The sequence below is a fragment of the Chelonia mydas genome, chromosome 6 (genome assembly GCF_015237465.2).
Source record: "Chelonia mydas isolate rCheMyd1 chromosome 6, rCheMyd1.pri.v2, whole genome shotgun sequence".
NCBI lineage: Eukaryota > Metazoa > Chordata > Testudines > Cheloniidae > Chelonia > Chelonia mydas.
The window spans coordinates 117,379,071-117,400,533 of record NC_051246.2 but is presented as its reverse complement, the minus strand read 5'-3'; the positions used below and the strand labels follow the sequence as shown (position 1 = coordinate 117,400,533).

Here is a 21,463-nt window from a genome sequence, read left to right as displayed (position 1 = left end):
GACCTATGAGGAAAGGTTAAAAAAACTGGGCATGTTTAGTGTTGAGAAAAGAAGACTGAGGGGGGAACTTGCGAAGTCTTCAGATATGTTAATGACCATTATAAAGATGACTTTGATCAATTGTTTTCCACTGAAGGTAGGACAACAAGTGATGGGCTTAATCTGTAGCAAGGGAGATTTAGGATAGAGGTTAAGAAAAACTTCCTAACTCTGTGGGTAGTTAAGCTCTGGAATAGGCTTCCCAAGGAGACTGGAATCCCCATCATTGGAGATTTTTGAGAACAGCTTAGACAAACACCTGTCAAGGATTGTCTAGGTTGAGGTGATCCTGCCTCAGTGCAGGGGGCTGGACTAGATAATCTTTTAACGTCCCTTCCAACCCTACCTTTCTGTGATTCTGCAGCTGAAATTTCACTCTTGTACTATGATGCAGTGAACTGGCGAAAAGCAGGTTTATACATGTTAGTATGGAATAATTTAAAATATTGTTTTTAAATGTTTTTAAAGCTGTGGTGTCAAACTTTCACATGTTGAGACCTAAGACCTTTGCAGCATTTGCTGAATTTATCATAAAGTTCAAAGCCACAACATTATAGTGGCAAGAAACCTTTTTTGAGGCATTTTCAGCTGTTGTATTTACATAACATCTGCAGCATAAAGTTTTCATTTATGAGGCTGTCTCAGAAGAAGGTTGGAGCACAAAGTTATGAGATTGCTTGGGATGGCAACAATTTCCAAATCACTATTATTAATTGAGGGAAAAACTCTCTTCATATAGGGTTTAAATGAAGGAGGAAACACCTGATTTTGGTTATCTAGGATAGTATTTTCAAATAAGCATAAAAGTGTTAAGGGCCCAACTCATTTTGAAAGTCTATGGGAGTTGGGCATGCGGCTCCCATATACCAATTTGAAAACCACACCCTTCATCAATTTACAATTGTCCATTTGCTTTGGTCTCCTGTCACTGATTTCATGTAGTACAAGTGGCCAGTTTAGTTTTTTTTTTTTTTTTTTTTTTCTATTCAGGGGATTCTTTGTCTTTTTCTGGAACACTGATGATTCCTACCCTTGTTTGTTTTAACTGTTTCGTTCCCCACAACTCTCAAGGCCCTGTATTGTGATAACCTACCATCTCATCAAAGAGAACTGCCTGGAACTTTCATCAAAACCCATCAGCCATCCGAGAATTCCTTTCCTTCTAGTACTGATGTTCATTCTCTACACTTCTCAATATCCGGAGGTCTGGGAGTTCGAGATCAGTCTAGGGAGTCAAACTCAAGTGTCTTGAAAATTATTAGAGAGAAGTAACCACAAAGACACCACGCTGGCCCTCAACATTTTGTTTTATATTTTGCTGCTGCAAGCTGTCTCTCAGAATGATAAAACTGTCTGTCTGATTTTCCACACAGTACATTGGAAACTAGTCAAATCAGCAGTTGCCCATAGTTGATTAAACTTGGGGGGATGATCTTCCTTCTCCAGCATAATCCTTGAGCACATAACATTCCACTTTTTCTCTGCAGAGTGTTTTATAATGATCTGCCCCTGCAAATTCTGTCATTCCTAGTTTAGGAATCTATTTTGTCTAGTTGTTCTGGTTAATGGATATAATAAAAGTGTGGTTATGTTTTCAAAAGATGTCAATAAAAATAAGAGCCTAAGCAAAAGTACAAATGAATTTGTAGTGCATACTCTGTAGTGGAGACCTGATAATATTGGCACTTAATTAGTTCTTTCTATTCATAGATCTCAAAGTGCTTTCCAAAGGTGGGTAAACTCTATAATCCCCATTTAACAGATGGGAAAACTAATGCACCTAAGTTTACATGTCACACACAAGGTTATATGGTGGGTGAGTTAGTGCCAGGAATAAAACCCTAGTGTGGCTCCCAGCCTGGTGCCCTATTCACTAGACCACGTTGCCTCTTTGGTAACAGAAAATATTTTCTTAATCATAACTTGCAGAGGATTCATGGCCCATTTGACTGTGATGGAGAAATTCCTGTGATGACAAGAGAAAAATCAAATCATCTGACTCCAGTGATTTCATCAACTTAATAGCAAACATCTGTTGCTGCTGCAAATTTTTTAAAAAAAGTCTACTGAAAATTACTGTAATATTTTTAGCTCTTCTCTGTGAAGCAATTAGTAGAGAAAGGGCTGGATTGGAGCGCATAGTCAGAATTCATTAACTGTGGTGACAATTTGTGCTCACACACAATGAAAACAATAGGAAAGTGTGGTACATCTCTTCTGTAAAGGTGGCGGGGTGTAATCCTCTGAAAGGTGATTATTTGTTAACAAACCAATTATAACCAATACTATACTTCTGATACAATTAAAAGCAGAACTTGAATTGGAGTGGACGTTCAATGAATATGCATCTTGACTAAAATTTATATTGCTTTTATTTAGGTGAAAATACAGGAGATGGTGAACTAGATCTTAGTGGAATTGACGACACTGAAATAGATAGGGTAAGAGATATTTTTATTCTATCTATCTACAGTCTGATCTTAGAAGAAAAATATTTTCTTATGTGGTTTATCTTCCCGTGCCCCAACCTCCCACTTTGATGGAACTTGGTTATAATACATATAGATGGTCAGGAGTTAATGCCCATGATTATGGGAATCTGGTACCAAAACTAATGCATGTGGCCAATCTGTTACACTCTAGCTCATTCCCTGTAAGATATTACAAAATCGTAGTATGTTGTTACTGCTGCCATTTCTCATCATGTTGGAGTAATTGTTATTGGAAATGTATTTTATTTTAGAGAGGAAGGACCTTAAGTTTCATTTAGTATTAAATGCATCACGTAGTTACTCGCTGAAGATATGTTCAAGGTGTGGTGCTATCCTGGAAAGAGACTGTAAAATGATGTTCTGGGCTCTCAATGATTTCCATAACTCTTACTCGGTTTATTTTATTTGCCTGTATGACAGTAAAGTGTAGCAGAGCTGGGTGAATAACTGATTTTTTGGTTAGCTGTTAGTTCCAGAAAACTGGGGGGAAAAACTTTGTTTTGGGTTAAAGCAAAGCCAATTTTTAAAAAATTTGTGACTAGTCAAAACATTCAGAAATATTTTGTTTTGGATCAAACAAAACATTTTGTTTTGATTTTTGGCATTGTAAACATTTTAAAAATAAAAGCAAAGGAAATGAAGTAGAGGAGGGGTCGTGGTACCGCCACCCCTTTTTAAAGCCAGTAGCCCAGTGAGTAGGGTGTCTACATGAGGGTCAAGAGACGTGGGTTCCAGTCTCTGCTCCCGAGTGGGTATTCAAACCTAGGTCTGCTGCAAAGATATAGTGTATTCTGGGTTGGGGGTCTTTCAGTCTCTCCTGTTGGAGCTGTTCCACTTTGTATAAACAATTAAATATTAATTGGGGCAGGGCCTTGTACCTAGATCTCTCCTCTCCCAGGTGAGTGCCCTGGTTACTGAGCTATAGAATCTCTCGCACGCTCTCTGGCCCAGACAAGTCAAATATTTCATACAAAGTGAAACAGCTTCAGCAGGAAAGATTGTGAGCCCCATCCCACAATTGTTAGTAACATGGTAGTGAGGGCACTCACCTGGGAGTAGGGAGGCCTGGGTTCAAATCCCTACTCCAGAGCAGGAATTCAAAATGGATCTCCCCCATCCCAGATGAGTGCTCTAACCTCTGGGCTATTGGGCATGACCACCTCCTCAGTTTTGTGAATGGTGCCTAACTCGCCTTGTGAATCTTGCCTGAAAAACCAAAATGGTTCATTTTGATAATGTGAAAAAGGAGCTGTTTTGACATTTCTGAATTTTTTCTTTTTTCATTTTCACCAAAACACTTTGCCAGTATTGACATGAATTCATGAAATGTTTCAGGTGACCCAAATCTGCCTTTTTTGGGACAGGGGAGAGACGGCAAAAGTTTGGGCCAAAAATTTTCTCCCAGCTTTAGGCCCAGGGTAGGGATGCCCTTGTGTTAGGTGCTGTACAAACAGTGAAAGAGTTCCAGCCTCACAGCTTAAACATACAAGATAGACAAATGGTGGCTGAAAGGGAAACAAAAGCACTGAAGTGAAGTGACGTGCTCAAGGTCACACAGCAGGTCGGTGCCTGAATCCAGGTCTCCTGACTTCCAGGCTGGTGCCCTCTCCACTAGACCATACTAAGCTTACAAATAAAAGATGCAGTTAAAAAAAAACCAAAAACCCAGTGCTATAAATTCCTCTTCGTGTCCCGAAATAACTGAAAATAATGGGGTTGCATACATGTAGCTGAGAATATAATCTGATCTGCAGAATCTTTATTTTTGGTGATGGATGAGCAGGAAAGAGCCCCGCTTGACTTTCAGCACCCAGGCTGAGTCTCCCAAGCAGGCAGTTAGGATGAATATGGAGAGGAGTGAATGTGCTATGGAAGTAACAGAAACCATAAATACAAAACCCCTCCATGCCCATTTCAGTTACTCATCAGAATAGATCCATAATTTAAACAGAAGCTGGGAAGGAACAAACCCATCTTCTCTTCCTGCTAGACTATGCAGTGAAGCCATAACTCTGATGCAAGCAGGGTGAATAGTTCAGCTATGAGTGAGTGTGTGTTCATTATTATGACCCAAATTTAATACACACAAATGAAACAGAGAAAATATTGGCTAGGTAAACTGGTATTAGAACAAATGTTTTTTTTCCAAGTTTATCCCAATGTGAAAGACGACTCCTTGCATCAGTTTCATTAGAGTTGAATTATTTTTCTCATAAACTACTTGAGTGTATATTTTATTTTGAAGAAAATCTGAAATGGTAAAAGACATAAAATGCTAGAGAATCAAGCTGTTTGATATTAGTTTTAAGTGCTAATAACTTACAATGCTTGGCTCTACTGTTTTAATGAATCCACAAAATACTTTTTTAAAAAATGTTCTTAAACAGATGATTGGTAACGGTTTGCAGTTTCTCCTCAGAGCTCTGTTAATGTTCCTCATTCCCAACCTGCAATCAGGAATCAGTGTTACACAAAGACTAGTTGTGCTGAACCTAATATTGGATTGGCATTGTAATCTGCATAACCGAAAGCTAGGATGAGATTCATCATGCCACTTTAATATTGCAGTTTCTGGACCACATTCTGGTCTGTTCCCCTGCCCTACACAACTCCAGTGACTTGAGCTAAACTGAATGAGTAGAACTGAAAATATAATTTGGATGAACTCAGATCTCCGAAGTGGAAGGACTAAAATACTAACTAATTGTGCTAGCTAGTGTTTGTCGCTTCTTTCTTTACTATCCCATTATTGCCCCTTGAACAAACTTTCCTTCATCAATCTAGTTCTAAAAATAAGGTGAATGTGAATTGCTCTTACTGTATTTTTTTACTATATTTTGCCTACAATTTTCAGGTTAGTAACTGAAAAGAAATGAACTTTATTTTGTTTTTAGTATATACTTGATGAAACGGAAGCTCAAATAAAAGCAGAACTGTGGATGAAAGAAAATGCGGATTATTTAAAGGAACAAAAGGGTAAGAAGCATAGTAACTGAAATGCTCTCTCTGGTCACATGTCTCAAAAAGCAATCTGATACCTGTCCTTCCTGCTGGCTATCTTTTTGTCATCTTTCAGAGAAAGAAGCAAGAATAGCAAAAGAGAAGGAGCTTGGGATTTATAAGGAACACAAGGTATACAACTTAAATATTCCGCTTGTGCTTAACAGTGTCCATTTGCAAATTTACTGGAAACTCGTTACATTTCTTGGTGAAACTCCTCTTACAGTGGTTTAGAAGATGCTGAGGGCAATCCAAGGAATAATTCAGTTCAGCTTTTTCCCATACCCCTAAACGTTAATGAAACTGTGCTGCAGCACCGCTTTTCAGATGGTGACTGTAACGTTTTCCTGCCTGAGCATTGGTTGCTTCTCTAGCCCAATACTCTACTTTACAGTCCCCCTGAACTCTCTTATGTAGGGAACTTGTGTGCATTGCAGTTGTGGCCATTTTTTTTTGCATGGAAGGGTCAGTTGCATGTATGATTGCTATCCTCGGTGATTACTTTGTTTAAAAACTATTCTTAAAATGTTCCTGATTTTTTGAAAAGGCATTCATGTTGTATTTGTTCCGAGTTTGCTACAAATGCAGCACTTTTGTATATTGTTGCAGTAATGGTTTCTGGAAGAAGAGGTGAACAAATCTCCATTACAGCAACTTGAAGGAATGTCATTGTTCTACCTTTCATAAAGCATGTGACATTTATGTTAACAAGGGGCTTGTCCTCTCTGAGTTTAGCAGTTTAAAGCAGTCTAATTGCCCACATAGTCACAATTTACAGCATTAGTATTTTGTGTAATTGACCAAGTGACAAGGCAGTCTGTGCATAATTTTCCCCATGCAGCTAAAATCTACATTAGTTTTTGGTGTGTGCTTTCCATTAGTCTTTTTTTAACACACCAATGAAAAAGACACCGTTTCCCATTGTCCCCACCCCCAAGATACTTAAACAATAAAAAGTAAACCGGACAATGAAAGACTGTTTGATGCTTGAGAGTTTCTCATTCAGACTATGTTCATACAAATGGCATTGCACTAGTCATTTTCAAAACTGCATAATCCTCTGGCACAGAAACAGCCCAATCACCCACCTTTTTGTTCTGACAAGGTTGAATTTTTCTCTGACTCCTTTCTGTTGCTGACAACTTCAGGCCAGAACTTGATTAACAAAGTGCCTGGGATTTTCAAGGTAGCATTTGACCCATGGAAGTAAATAGAACAGCTATGATGCATTCAAAAATAATACCCCTGCTGATTTAGATGTTAAACTTTTTTGAGAAGGAAAATGTTGGGCAAGACATCAAAGTTATTCCCTACTCTTTTAGAATGGGGACATGGGACCTCTCTTCACCTGAACAGTTGCCAGATAGAGACAGAAAGATCTTCGAGTGTAACATCTCAACCTCTAGTTCTGGGTTGCCGTGTCAGTCAAAGACTTTGACTTGCAACTTTTTGACCCACACAAGAGTGCCTCCAACTGAACATCACTGTAGTGCTTAGCATCTAACTGGAACCTGTAATTGCTCAGAGGCCAGCATTAATGCCAATCCATTTACCCACTGATTGCCAACTCTGTAATCCAGTTGGCTTTCTTCACTGAATCATGGAGCAAGAGTCCTATGGTGCTCCCCAAAATAGTATTGCTGTAATTTTGATCCTCACTTTGCAGAAATTAACTATAGGGAGAGTTGTAACCCAATATGGATCTAGTTTTAAACAAATATTTTGGGAGAAATGTATATTTACTTTTTGGCTAATTTTATAAAATTTTGTGGGAGCCCCTCTCCTGTCATTGGAACAACCCTGCCCCCCTGTAGATGACATTTGAGAAAGAGGCTATGTTTCTCTTTGGCAACAACGCAGAAACTAATGGGTTAATTTAGTAGAGCAATTGTAATGACATGTGGTGGCATTTGGCAAAAGATACAAAAGCGAACACCTTATCTCTGGAAAAAGTGACATGGACTCTACAATGTCCTCAAATGGCCAGAATCTCCATTTTACAGCTGATACCAGTCCTGGCACCTGCAGCAGTACAATACCCTGAACACCATACTGAGACATGGGCTTGGTACTGACCCCAGGTGAACCGTGCTGCCTACTGGGTCATCTAACACCAGTGTCAGCAGCACTGCAGATCACCTTTCTGTTCTGCTAAAACTATTTTGATTGTATCTAAATCACTAATTTTATATTTTAATTAAGCCAAAGAAGTCTGCAAAAAAGCGGGAGCCAATTCAAGCCAGCACAGCAGGAGAGGCAATTGAAAAAATGTTGGAACAGAAGAAAATCTCAAGTAAAATTAATTATAATGTGCTAAAGGACCTGAACAGCAAAGGAAGTAGCACACCAAAGAAAGAGGACGACAGCACTGATGACAGCAGCAACACCAAGAAGCTGTCAAGAAGAAAATCTACTGCCAGTAGGAATATAGCCAGCACTGTAAACAGTATGGGGAAAAGGTATTGCCGTTGTTCATTTATATCTCTGTGAGGCTGTCTATGCAACTTTCTGTACCGACGGTGTAGATATTGTAACGCTGTTTGAGACTAAAGTAACGTTAGGGCTCTGACTTTATTTATTTTTCATGCAATGCCACAATGAAACCGTATTTGCAGACCACATATCAGTTGATAGCTTCTGTGTGGATTAACCATCATAGTGTGAAAGAATCAATCAGAATTCACATGTGAATCTTTCAGCCACAGACATCTATTCTTAATGTAATTCTGACATTTCTTGTCCTTCCTTTCTAAGTCGGCTTCTTCATAGTCACAGACATGACACTAAAATGCTGAAGTTTTGGCTTTTCCACTTGATATGAAAAAATAGATAGTATCCATCTGTTATGGCAGCTAGCTGGTTTGATTGGCTTTTATTTTAGTTTTATTCCAAGCTTTTGTTTTTAATTGATGACACAAATATAAAGCTTCACAGTAAATACGCATGTCAGTTTTCTGGTCTGGCCTTGCAAATGTTTAAGGCTGTGATGAAAACTCCTATTTTATTGAGTAAAATAATCAAACTTGTTGGATAGAAGTAAAGTATACGAGGAAACTGGTGTGTGCTATCTACAATATTCAACTGTTTAATTAGTCTGCTTCAGATAATCATTTGAACTGCTTCTATGCATAGGTTTCAGAGTAGCAGCCGTGTTAGTCTATATCCACAAAAAGAAAAGGAGTACTTGTGGCACCTGAGAGACTAACAGATTTATTTGAGCATAAACTTCCGATGAAGCAAGCTGTAGCTCACAAAAGCTTATGCTCAAATAAATTTGTTAGTCTCTAAGGTGCCACAAGTCCTCCTTTTCTTCTATCCATAGTCATTTCTAATTTGTCTTATATATTTCTATGGTTCCTAAAAGATGTTCTACCTACAAAGAACATAGTCTAAGTTTAGGCATAACATTACAATTGATAACAAAATGTGGAGGATAGCGGAAACAAAGATTGTGAATGAGCAACTAGGGTGGTGTGTGTGTGTTTGTTTGTTTGTGTATTGTTGGTGAAGATAAGCTCAAAGGTGTGAGTTGAATGAGGGAGTTGATCCCTGGTGGCAGGTTCAGCTAGGAGGAGTGAGAAGGAAGCAAGAGCACAGTCATCAGTATGGAGGATGAAGTCCCCCAGGGTTGAGGGTAGGACATTAGGAGGAGAAAGGAAGTGAGGGTGCCAGGAATCAAAGCCCTAGCAGAAGGAGTTGGGCTAGAGAAGTACTGCAGTAATACAGGGGTAAGAGAAGAGCCTGATGCATGTATTTTGGAGGAGGAGAAGGAATGTGTGTTTGATGAGATATAGGGGGAGCTTGGAGGCGGCAGCGGTGGAAAAATGTGAAGCTAATATCACTGCCATCAGGGAGTGAGGGTGGCAGCAGCGAGAGGAGGAGAGCCAGGTAACTGTCCGTTCAAGATGGGAAAGGGGGAGAGACTGAACTGGTGAAGAGAGGACAGGACCCAGAAGCTAAATAGAGAAAGCACAGTGAGAGTCTATAGCGTTCAGATGCTTATTCTGGCCCTTGGTTTAAGAGCCAAAATTTAAGAATAAACATGTAAATAGAGAGATCTGGCCTGTTTAAATTCCTCGATATTCCTAGGAGACTTGATTCTGCGAGATACATTATTGTAATAGCAAAGATTTTCTCCCTAGTCTGCTATTTTTTCCTTTTTTGTTTTTATTTACCATGATTGCTCCATGCTTATACAATGTTTCCCTGGAAAGATAGTAGAAATACCCTTAATAACAACATTCTCACTTCCTCGTCTCCCTTCTGACCCTTTTATGTCAGTAAGAATATTGTAAGTCTGCTATTTAGTTGATGATAATGGTGAGGTCTTAAAAACCCAAGAGCAGTGTGTTTTCTGTTAGCAAAGAGAAGTGCAAAAAAGCATTCAAGATTAATTTGTAGCATTTCACACACACTACCCTGAAGATCTTTAGATTTAACAAATTTTTGCTGAGACTTAAACCAGGAGTTACATTATCTAATTAAATGATGCTCTGATTCTGTTGTCAGAAGATGAATGCTGATATAAAAAGGAGGTGCCTTGCATCGTGGTGGTATTATTGACTTTGAAACAATTGCATATCAGAGCAGAGCATTTAGCACTAGGGGTATGTCTGCACAGCAGCTAGACACCCATAACTGGCCCGTGCCAGCTAACTTGAGTTCATGGGGTTCGGGGCTGTGTAGACGTCTGGACTCGGGCTGGAGCCTGGGCTCTAGGCCCATCCGAGGTGGAAAGGTTCCAGAGCTATGACTCCAGCCTGAATCCAGATGTCTACAAACAGTGCCGCAAGCCCGAGTCAGCTAGCACCAGCCAGCTGCTGGTGTCTAGTTGCTGTGTAGACATACCCTGGCGGTTTTTGACAGTGTCTCCACATCTTCACGTGACCATTTTCAGGGCCTGATTCTAAGAAGTGCTGAGCCCTTGTAGCTCCAGTTGAAGTGAGTAGGCCCTTCAGCTTGCTAAGCACTTTAAAAAAAAAATGCCCTAGATTAAACAATAAGGCAGTATGGAAAGCTGTCTAGATAAATACAAATCATTATTTTCCAAAAGTAGTAAAAAATCATTATTATCCAAAAGTAATAAAACCATGTTTGTTTTTCCCTTTTGAGTACTCAAAGCACATCCTGAGGGTGGTTGCAGAGTTCTCTGTCACTGATTAGCCATTTTCAAATGTGGTTAATTTTGCAGCAAATCTGTGGGAGTTGGGTGGGGTGGGGTGGGTGCACATAAAGATGTGTATAGTAAGGAGAGCTTACACTTCCAAAGTAATGTTCCTGCTAAAACAATACTGAGAACTTGGCAAGCAAATAGATTATTTTGATTTCCTACAATTAAAATTTATGATATTCCTTTTGATTTTCTTCCATTCTCTAAGTGCCAAACATCTTATATGGCATCCAGAAATTCCTTTGTTCAGCATTGTTGTTGTGTCATGCATAAATTCCTTTATTCAGCATTGTTCCTCTGAGAGATGAATGGATAAATACTTCTCCTGTGATACAATAATCATAGTAATTTGTATGCAATTAATAATAAAAACTTTTCACATTTCTCATTAGAAAATGAATGAAGTATATATGCCAGTAATCCAGAAGACATTTGCAGAGATTCTGCTTGCTATTTATTTTTCAGTGATTTATAATCCTGCTAGTTTATCTTTAGAGGTCTTAAATATTTAGTAATCTATCTGCAGCAGCATCTTGCATCACAAGCATCTATGAGATCAGCATGCTTTAATCCAATACTTCAGTTAGTCTGAGTGATAGTTAAGTCTTAAAGACGTACTGATTCAATTCTTTGGCCTAATTGAAAAGTACTGAGACCAAGCTCAGGGGGGACTTGACAAGTGAGGAAAGTAATATTGGTGGTGGGTGACTAAAGCAGAATTCTTGTATGGGAAGCAGAGTTTCAATATGGAACAGTCTTTCTTGCTCCCCATTCTCAAATGAAATTGTTCTTCATGCTTACTTGACTTCTATGATTAGCAGAGGTCATCATAATACAGGAAGGGTCATTTTACTGTATGTAGTGCAAGGAAGTGTCTGGCTCATCTTCAACTCTCTACCCTTCTAAATCTTTCACACTATAAAATACAATGGATTATCATAGGACTTCTCTTTATAGTTATACATTATAGTTAAAAGAGAATCCCCCCAATCCTATTTAAAAGTGAGTCATTTACTTGCAAGTATAAATCCGTATTTCCTTATGCCTTTTAGGCTACATGTTTGTAAGAACAGATTCAAACTAAAGCCCTTTGAATGGAAACTTTGTTTTTTTATATATATATTTATATATATATATATATATACACACACACACATATAAGAAAGATCTTCTAGGTTTTGTTCAGTGTTTTCACAGCTAAGTAATTAAATGCTATAATGTTGTATAGTTATTGGTTCTCAGCAAATATTTAAGTAGGTGGAGTGTTAAGAAAGTTCCATAGAAACAAGCTAAAATTTTATTTCCTTGGTAAACGGTTTTTTTAATAGAGCTTCATTGGTGATATGATAATTACTGTTAAACTAATAGGAAAATTAAATTCCAAAGAGCATTTACTTTATCTACCCTTTTACACTTTTCTAAACAGCAAACAAACCCTGATTTGAAAGCTAGGTTTGTAGTTTCTGGATTTTTGTTGGGCTAGTGATGTCAAAGAATGCTTTTTAAGAACCAAGCAAAGATCTTGCTCTTCAGTAAAGTATCGTCATCAAATATACCAATATTTTCAAAAGCTAGCTGAATTTTTGAGTGTTTTGCTTTACCACAAACTGGATGAATTATATGCTTTTTAGAAAACAACATACTTTATTTGAATGCATTTCCAAGAAATATACTGGAGTTGTACTTAATATTCCCATCAACATTAGTACTGAAGTCAATGAAGAGGGAATTTTGGAGGCTTTATTTATATAAAGAAGATTAATTCAATTTCTCATTGCATATCATTTTTTGTCTCCAGTGAGTACCAAGACTACTGTCTGGTTGGAGAGTCAAGTAATTTTATTTTTGACACGCTGAATGAGGCAATAACCTCCTCCTACTTAGTATGTCTGCGTTTTTAGGATCTAGTGCATGAACAATTGTTTGATTTATACTGAATACTATCAAAATAGTTGCCACAGCTTAATTTTAATTACCCAGTTGCACAGTTGGTCTTCAGTAATATTTTTTTAATGTGAAACAGAATCATAATTATATAGGGATAGTATGTTAATTCTTTTTTTTTACAAGGCTAATCAAATAACTTCCACTTTATATGTGCTAAAGTTCCAATTTTGAACGAAGTTATATCCTTGAATTCTTAGTGTGATAGAAGAGGGGATCTAGGTCTGGTGGAAGCTTTAATAGTTTACATTTACTTGAACTGAAATGTTACTACATTACTTGCGAAGTGAAATCTGTTGTAGCAAGAAAATGTGGGAACTGAAGGGCCCTTCAAGTCATTACTTTAAAAAATTTTAAGCCTATTTATTGCTATGTACTTAAAATTGGCAATGATATCTGAGAGGACAGGATATATTATCAAGGGAATAAATGTGTCAAGTTAATCTCACAAAAAACTTGTCTTGGAAGAAATGAAGCAGGATTGCAAAGCCCAGCTAAATCTCTTTTGATAAAATAAGGTTGTTCTGAACAAAAGGATGTGCCTATATAATAGAAAACGAACTCATGTTTATTACAAAGATAGCAAAAGCCCTCAGTGGAGTTTTCAGGAATGAGTGTATTTGAAATTTACTTCCAAAAATTGTTTATCGCCTCACTCCTGTCTTGTAATTATTGATCCTACTAGTAGCTACATTTTAACTGACAGCTGACCAATGCCAGTGTGGCTGAGTTGCTAGCAGTCGTGCCACTGAGTCAGAAGATCCATGGATTCATGGCCTACGTATTGCTGACATTGCAGTTCAGTATTAGGGATGTGCTGCAGTGTTAGAGCCTTGGGGTGGCTTGTTAAATTAGCATCTGTTCTGTTCCCATTTCTGTTGGGTTTCCAAATCTGTCTCATGGCCTAGCATCCTAGCCAACATTCCCCTTCTCACTAAAAGAGGTTGCAATTCCCAGTTAGTGTGTAGTACTATTACATAGTACTCAGCACCCAGTGGCTGCTCCGTTGCCTGGACAGTCATTTTGTTACTTGTATTTAAGCAATTATTCTGTCTTGTGCTTATCTTGAGTATGACCGTTGCCTTCTGATCTGATTAGCGTAAAAATTTCAGTTCTAGATTATATTTGATCAAAATATTTCCAAAAATGCCTGGCATACATTTCACAGGTCCCTTTCATTTCAGTGGATCTTTTGAAATGTGACACATGCAAAAATACGCAAGGAATGAGCGGGTCTTAAAAGCTGCTCATCTGCTTTTAATCAGGAAACTTGCCTCTTCAGATGCATTTTTGGCACTGTGGTTGATTAGTAGAATATGTAGGTGCTTTTACTGGGGGGAAAAAACTATTTCCCACACATTCAGGACCATAGATAGTATGGAACAAATTATGCTGTGCACTTTATTTTTAGTTACAGGAATGGAATTGACATAAAACTAGGACACTAAGTAGCAGATCATTTCAGTGTTGGAAATGCTGTAGGCTCAGCTAAGTAAATATGCTCAGCCTGGATGTTCATTATTGCTTATCTTGCTATTGTCATGACTTGTGATTTATTTCTCTATACTCAAAACAACCAGGAGCTGTTTTGTGTTGTGGGTGTATAATATGTTCAGTGTACAGTATTTAGCTTTGTAAGAGATTGGTATTGTAAGTGGAGCTCAAGTTTTCCAAATCCAGGACCTTTCAGATCAGTTACCTGGATTGTACAGAATAGAGTTTCAGTTTAGTAATCCAAGATATTTCTGGGTGATTGAAAAATTAGAATTGGTTAACCTGTCTTGTTTTCACTTAGATGGTGAATCAGCTAGACTTGGGAAACCAAGGTCAGATGATACATATTGGTATGTCTGCTCTGCAATTAGACACCCATGGCTGGCCCATGCCAGCTGACTTGGGCTCATGGGGCTTGGGCTAAGGGCTGTTTAATTGTGGTGTACATGTTCAGGCTCAGGCTGCAGCCCGAGCTCTGGACGCCTCCCACCTTGCAGAGTCCTAGAGCTTGGGTTCCAGCCCAAGCTCAAATGTCTGCACCTCCGTTAAAGAGCCCCCCGAGTCAGCCGGCACAGGCCAGCAATAGGTTTTTAATTGCAGGGTAGACATAGTCTGTGTGTGAGAGAACCAAGGCTGTGTTTCGAAATACAGTACTGTTAATTAGCCTCATGAACCATGTTAATGGCGAGTAATGTAATTCTTAAGGTAACAAAGCACTCTGTTAATTTACATTATCCAGGAAAGAGTTGGTCTTTTAGGGCTATGCTCCTGGTGCTAGGAAAAAATAGTATTTAAAAGATCAGTTTGAAGTTCATGGTTTAGCTGAAAGGACAGTAGGTAGATGTATTTCTTCAGGAATTCCCTGAAGGTCAAAGATTTTGTGTGAGAGAAAAGCTTGTAGAGATACAATGCCATGTGTTTGACAGATTTGAAGCACTTGTGAGTTTTTTCCATGTGTGTGTTATATGCTTTAATTTTTCCACCATTTATTTTTATTTTTCAGAACTGTCTTCATCTCTTTGTGTAATTTACTTTTGGTATCTCTTCTCTCCCCCCTTCCTCCAACTTTGAGGTCTGCTACATGGCTTGGAATTCATAGGTATTACTGAAAATGAGAGATTAAGTTTTACTTCGGTCTTCTGCTGTGCTACTGGCTTTAGTTCTGTGTGGTGACTAGCAGAGGGTCACTGGCATGAAATTCACTTTTGGAAGAACCCCCTTTTAGAAGAGAGGCTGGGGCTGACAGCACCTTGTTCAGATTGTAGTTCCAAGATCTTTCTCTCAGTCAGCTGGCTTATTTTTATGTTATATTTGCTAAGTGTGTCCTTTAACAGGAATGTGTTCTCTTTTAAAGCATGCTAGAAATGGTTATTTGGTTGTTTGCCGAAACTCTAATTGTTGTTGCCCACTTACGATGGGGATTTTTCTGCATGTCTTCACATGTGAATGTGCAGTATAGAATAGGCTTTTGGTTCGGATATTAGCTAATTGGTAGATAGATCCCCTGAAATGTTTCATGAGATGCCCTGTGAAGGGCAGCTAAACTCTTAGTCCTCTGTAATCTATACTTTGTGAGTTTGTAGTGTAATGTGTACATGTTTGAGTTTTGCTTCTGTATTTTATAATTTAGATCCAAGTAAAAGGATAGTGTAATAAAAATGACTGATGCTTTTTCTTTGTAAAACTGTAGCATTTACCAAGCACCTCCATTTAAAATAAATCTTACCACTATCTTCCAACTTGGTAACCTTTACTGGGGACACATTTATGTAAATTGGTTTAATCTTGTTTTCATTTACAAAAAACAAACCTGAGCGAAATGGTTGCTTAACCAAAGAAGTAGGTTTTTCCACTTGTCAGTATTTGCCCTGCTGCCTTTTTAAAGCTATTAAAAATACTTACCTGGGGGAGGTCTTTACAGAGGCCTTGAAAAGAGCTGATGTACACACTCACTCTCTCACAGTTGACTTGACAAAGAACTGATCTAGTAAAGCCCCTAGGGATGGTGTAGACCAGCTAATATTGTTGGCAAGCCTCATGAGCCAGGAAGCCCATTATAATGGGGAAGTAGTTGAGAGGAGACAAATGGGAAATAAATTTAGTACACCTAAGGTGTATTGATCTAATTTTATATTTTTAACCTAAAATTAGGTGAGCAGCAGATATTACTCCTCTTCTTACCAGAGCTAGGTGACTGAAGTAATGGTTACCCTTCCCCGCACCCGCAACAGCTAGGTTAAAGTATGCCAGTACACACAGCAGCTAAGAGAGTGAAGTAGTAGGCATTGCTCTTCCCACCTTACTTTGCAGCACTCAGGTGGCTGCCACGTGGTGGGAGGCAACGGGTTTTCTTTTGTTTCATTTACCTTCCAGTATCTGCCAGGTGTGTGTGTTGAGACTTCAGGGTTGGATTTGAACTCACATTGCCTATGTGCTTCTCAGGTGAGATGGCCACAACATTCTCCCTTGAGCTATTCAAGGCCTGTGAGTCATAGCTACTTTTCAACTCCTTTACCTTCTCCCTGCTAATGTGAGGTGTAATCCATTTGGTGCAAGAACCTTAGAACTACTGAAGCTCACCTAACTGGAGAACCAAACTCGTTGTAATTTGATTCCCCCCAAAAGGGTAGTGGGTGGCATGGACTCTGTTGGGGTGACTCTCAAACATTTGAGACCTTGGTGCAGTGATCTCAGCCCTAGTTTGATTTCTATCTGTGTGGAAAAAATTGTTGCCAACACATCAATTTTAAGAAAAGCTGTTTTTGCGGGAGCTGTATCTTGGGAATCCCACAGTCAAATGGACTCAAATTTTGTTCAGTAACTGAACCTCATGCCCCCATGAGGCACACCAAATTTCAAGGCTATCCAGGTAAAGATGCAGATTTTAGTGCACTCAGAAGAGTTGACTTTAAATGGAAAACTGGTCCTAACCTTAACTACAACATTGCTGGCACTCTGCTATAATCGCATTTATTATCCAGAGGCTGATTTGAAAGCACAGTCTGAGGACAGCCTACTGTTAAGAATACAGCACCTCTCATTTCCCATCAGATGGGGTTGAGGACTGGCCTTGTCAGACACCCACTATAATACAGTTATCCTAAAATCTTGGTAGCAACTCCACACAATCACGTGCAAGTATTCTGTAAGCTTAGAAAATTAGTCCTTTTCCAGCTATTGTACAAAGATTTCAGGAATGGTTTTGGTTGTCCTTTAAGTATTGCTTCTGCTGATCTCAGTTTGTGAAGAGACTGCGCCTTTGCACCACAGACTGCAGAACAATTTGCAAACAGTAATTGTTGAGGCAGTGCATTTTTGTCTCTCAGAATCAGACATTCAGAGTGAGGTTACCAAAGAGTGGCCATGCTGCCCTCAGTTCTTTTTCATACGCTGTAGGTCTCAGAATCTTTTCCACGTTTTGATGCCTTTTCTCCTAGTTAGTTAATGGTGTTGAGTTTAGTTATTTCATCTTTGGGGTTTTTTGTTTTTGATAGGTAAAAGGATCTTGGAATCACTGATAGTGAATATATTGGGTTTAAAAGAATAAAATTCCATGACAAATCTCTCTCTCTCCTACATAACACATTATCTGAGTGAGCAGAAGCCCCCTTAAATATCCTAATTAAAAAAATGGCTAAATGCAAGCTGTTTGTGAAATGCAAATCTGTTTATGAGATATAAAAATAACCCCTTCAAAGCTGGGGAAAGAAACCTCTGGGAATATGTGGAAGTGTGCGCCCTTCCACATAGCGGGTTCCAAAGATCCAAAATAATTCAAACATTTTTAATTTAAAAATAAAAAAAATATGGATCTGGGTTGACCTCTGAGTCTAGACTTGGGTCAAGTCTGCTTAATTCTGTAGCATCCTTATTGTTTAATATAAACTGGATATCACTCTTTTCCCTTCCATTCAAGGAAATGTTCTCCTTCTGTGGTCCAGTTTGAGGTCATGTGGGCAGCTCAAAAATGCAGAATGAATTTTAATGACTATCTATAAAATAATTTCTTCCTGAATTGAAGACTATGTATGAGCAATTCTAGCCCACAGGGTAACTTCGTATGATGATCGTGTTAAGTGCCCCTCAATTCATATCAGCTTAGTCTCACTTTTCAGTTTTAGTGTTAGAAAATGCTCGGTGTTGCCTTGTGATTTTCTCTTTCAAATTTCATTCAATTTATCTGATAAGAGGAGTTTTTTCTTTGAGAAACTGGGGGACAAACAAACAAAACCAAAGCCTAGAAAATATTGCATATACTGGTTATTAGAACTTGAAGGTGCATATCATACTGTGACAGTGGGGGGCTCAAGCTGACAACGACTCGATTTTTGTGGAATTGCATTCGTGAATTGGCTTCCCCTTGGCCCCACTCCAGCAGAGCCCATTTGTTGACCTTTAGAATACATCGCTTGTATATTCAGTTTTCTTAATGAAGGGGAAAGTCTGTGCTCATGCGCGTGTGTGCCCGCATAGGTTGATGTTGGATGTTTTCAGCTGATGTTGGTTAACTTACATTTTGTTAGAAATTGGACATAAATGTGGTTGAAGTATTTTTAGCTGGCCCATTATATAAGATGGGGGGGAATAAACCTACTGGATCAGCAAATAAAACGTACAAAATGTTAACTTTTGCTAAATGCTGTATCATATTTGTTTCCCGCAAAGATTAATACTCAAATGAGACAGGAAATCTCACAAAGCGTTTTGTTTCTTGATATTGCATACAGTTCCAGTCCAGAGAATTACTAATAATTACATAACTATGACTGCAGTTCTTAAACTGAAGCTCATGTGGTGGTGGAAATTATAAAGATCTGCTACAAAACTCAAGAGCATATGTGGTTGGTTCACATAGTATTTCATAGCATCCAGATAATTAGTTGTAAATTGGGTAGTGTACTGTAGCTCAGTCATCATTATATAAGTGCTATTCCATTACCAAGTAATGATTCCCATGCACTTGTGGTAACTGATTTCTGCCTTACCTTGCTGTGTTTGTTACTAAATATGGAACACAACATTTTGAAATAGTTACTAGAATATGACTTGGGGAAGATTTATGCAGAAAATGTATCTGTGCTTCTGCTTTTTAGTTCATTATTTTTCATAAGTCATCAAACTCTGAACCATATTTTGCCCTTCCTATGCAGTAGTTGAACAACCCAGATGCCATGCTAGGGAATTGTGAGGGCCTTGTGTGAAAGAGGTAGTTTCAGTGCATTACCTCTTCCCTGATGGAGCCCACTTTCTTATGGCCCTGAGAAAAGGGGAAGGAGTCCGTTAGGAATTACAGTGCTTAAAACACTGATTTCGTCTAGGTACAGCATTTTCTCTCCCTCCGTGTTTTTTCTACACTGCAGAGCTGGTCACATGTGAAGTGTACCAGAAGCCTATGTTGGAGAGCAAGAATAGAGATGGAGAGGCAAATAAGCAGGGTCTGGTGCACGACCCTGAAATCGGTTCGCCCATGATCTGTCTCCCAGAGGGGTGATACTGCAGCAGCCTCGGAGTCTTAGAGTTTTTGCTCTTGTTTGTGTTCTCAGATGGCATCAGTCATTCCACCAACTGCACCAAAGGAAAAGTTTTGAAGTAAAACTATGGGGAAAATAATTTAATACAGTAGCATTACTGCAGTCTCCAGTGGGACATCATTTGTTTGCTTTCAAACCTGTGATGGATCATGGATGTTAGTTGTGTTGCTTTAATATACTACTGGAAGAGGCTCAGATATTACAGTGATGAGTGTGGAATGAGAACCCGTATAAAAGTACTGTGTATACCAGTATGTCTGTTTACTCTGGCTCACAAACTTTTTACAGGTGATACTGATGTAAAAGAAGCATATACAACTTTGTGTAGTGTTTATTAAAGAAAAAGAAGCACACCAGAATATTTAATGATCTCAGTATTTTTGAGATACAGGAAGAAAATATTTTAAATATGCACAACTTACCATTTTTAAAGAGTAAGTTTAGAAGTTCTGTGTTCACATACCTTTTCCAATGAGTCTCACTGTTTGTGTAAACAGCATGTACTTTACAACATTACTAGTACTTATTTAAATATTTCACATAGTGTACTATTTAAACATCATGACAATTTTTTATATGGGAAAAATTAGGGTGTCACTTTTGGTCCCGTTTGAGATTTCTTTACAAATTACTCCCTTCTAAATTCTTCTGACAAGCCAGTATAGTATATATTTAAAGAAAACAGTGATGTTTTTGTAAATCAATATTTTATAAAACATAGACTCCTATAAACTGTGCACTGAATTTCATGAAAATATTTCTAAACTTTTTTACTCTGAGACACAGGCATGGAGCTACTGTAGTGTTTGGAATTTTATTCCATTTTTTAAAAAAAAGGACTAATTTAAAGCTACTAATAATTTTCCTATTGCCACACTAGTCCAAAAGTACCGAATATCAACTGAGGAGTAGGCAATCTGTAACAAAACTCAAAATTCATACAATGCAAGATATCTGACGAAGCTAAAAATGTATCAAATGACTAACTAGCTGGAGGGGCTTAGCTGGAAGGCGCTTATTTGTTTAAAAATAAACCTCCTTTCGATGACCTTTGAAGACCCTGACTGCATCTGTCTCAGTCTAACCTGGACAGATTAGGAAAGTCCTTAACATCAAAAGAAATTGCAGACAGACTCTTGTCTCAGAGAGTCCCATTGTACTTTGGAGTGATTTATCAGGACATGGCAGCCTCCCTGCGCAGGAGCCTTCACCCGCTGACACAAACAATACAGCAGCAGCCATGTTGCTGTAGGTCAGCCTTGCAGACTACAAACTTTGCATTGTGAAAACAAACAGGGGCTTTGATTCTATAGATTAATAACCTGCCTCTTTATTTCATTAGCCTGAAAATGTTTTGAAGAATTGCTGTCTTTATTGAATCAGGATTTTCATTTAAAATCAAAGTGGTTTCCTGTCTACCATCTCCAAGAGTGGATTACTAACTTTTTGTTCAAATATATTAAATATTAATATAATGAAGTCACATGAAATATCTGTCTTTGATGCACATCACAATATGCAAAAACTGCTTTAGTATTTTTTTATAATAAAAATTCTTAAAATTGCTATTTGGAAGCATGGATGTTTTATGGATAGTCTGTTTTTTACTAGAATTGGGTTACAATTTGGAACTTGCCCTTTAAAATAGAAATGGTTCCTGAAGTGTGGAACACTTAGGGGAAATTCTGAGATTCAAAGACTTCAGTGCGCTTGTAGAAGTAGCCATAGCTTGTACTGATAGTTTTATTCCTGGTTTCAGAGTAGCAGCCGTGTTAGTCTGTATTTGTAGAAAG

The 21,463-nt window shown here is 38.3% G+C and overlaps 1 protein-coding gene across 6 annotated transcripts in view; it reads left to right on the top strand.

Annotated features, from left to right (window-relative positions):
- Positions 1-21,463, top strand: part of BRF1 (BRF1 RNA polymerase III transcription initiation factor subunit) — a 229,372-nt gene that overhangs the window by 168,940 nt on the left and 38,969 nt on the right. For 4 of the 6 annotated variants that reach the window (XM_043547875.1, XM_043547877.1, XM_043547874.1 and 1 more), the window contains 5 exons: positions 1,750-1,770; positions 2,419-2,480; positions 5,426-5,507; positions 5,608-5,663; positions 7,734-7,990. In XM_043547875.1, the coding sequence (XP_043403810.1) occupies positions 1,750-1,770; positions 2,419-2,480; positions 5,426-5,507; positions 5,608-5,663; positions 7,734-7,990 (478 nt within the window). The remainder of the gene's footprint in view (positions 1-1,749; positions 1,771-2,418; positions 2,481-5,425; positions 5,508-5,607; positions 5,664-7,733; positions 7,991-21,463) is intronic. The other 2 variants (XM_037901089.2, XM_037901088.2) reach the window with 1 other exon arrangement.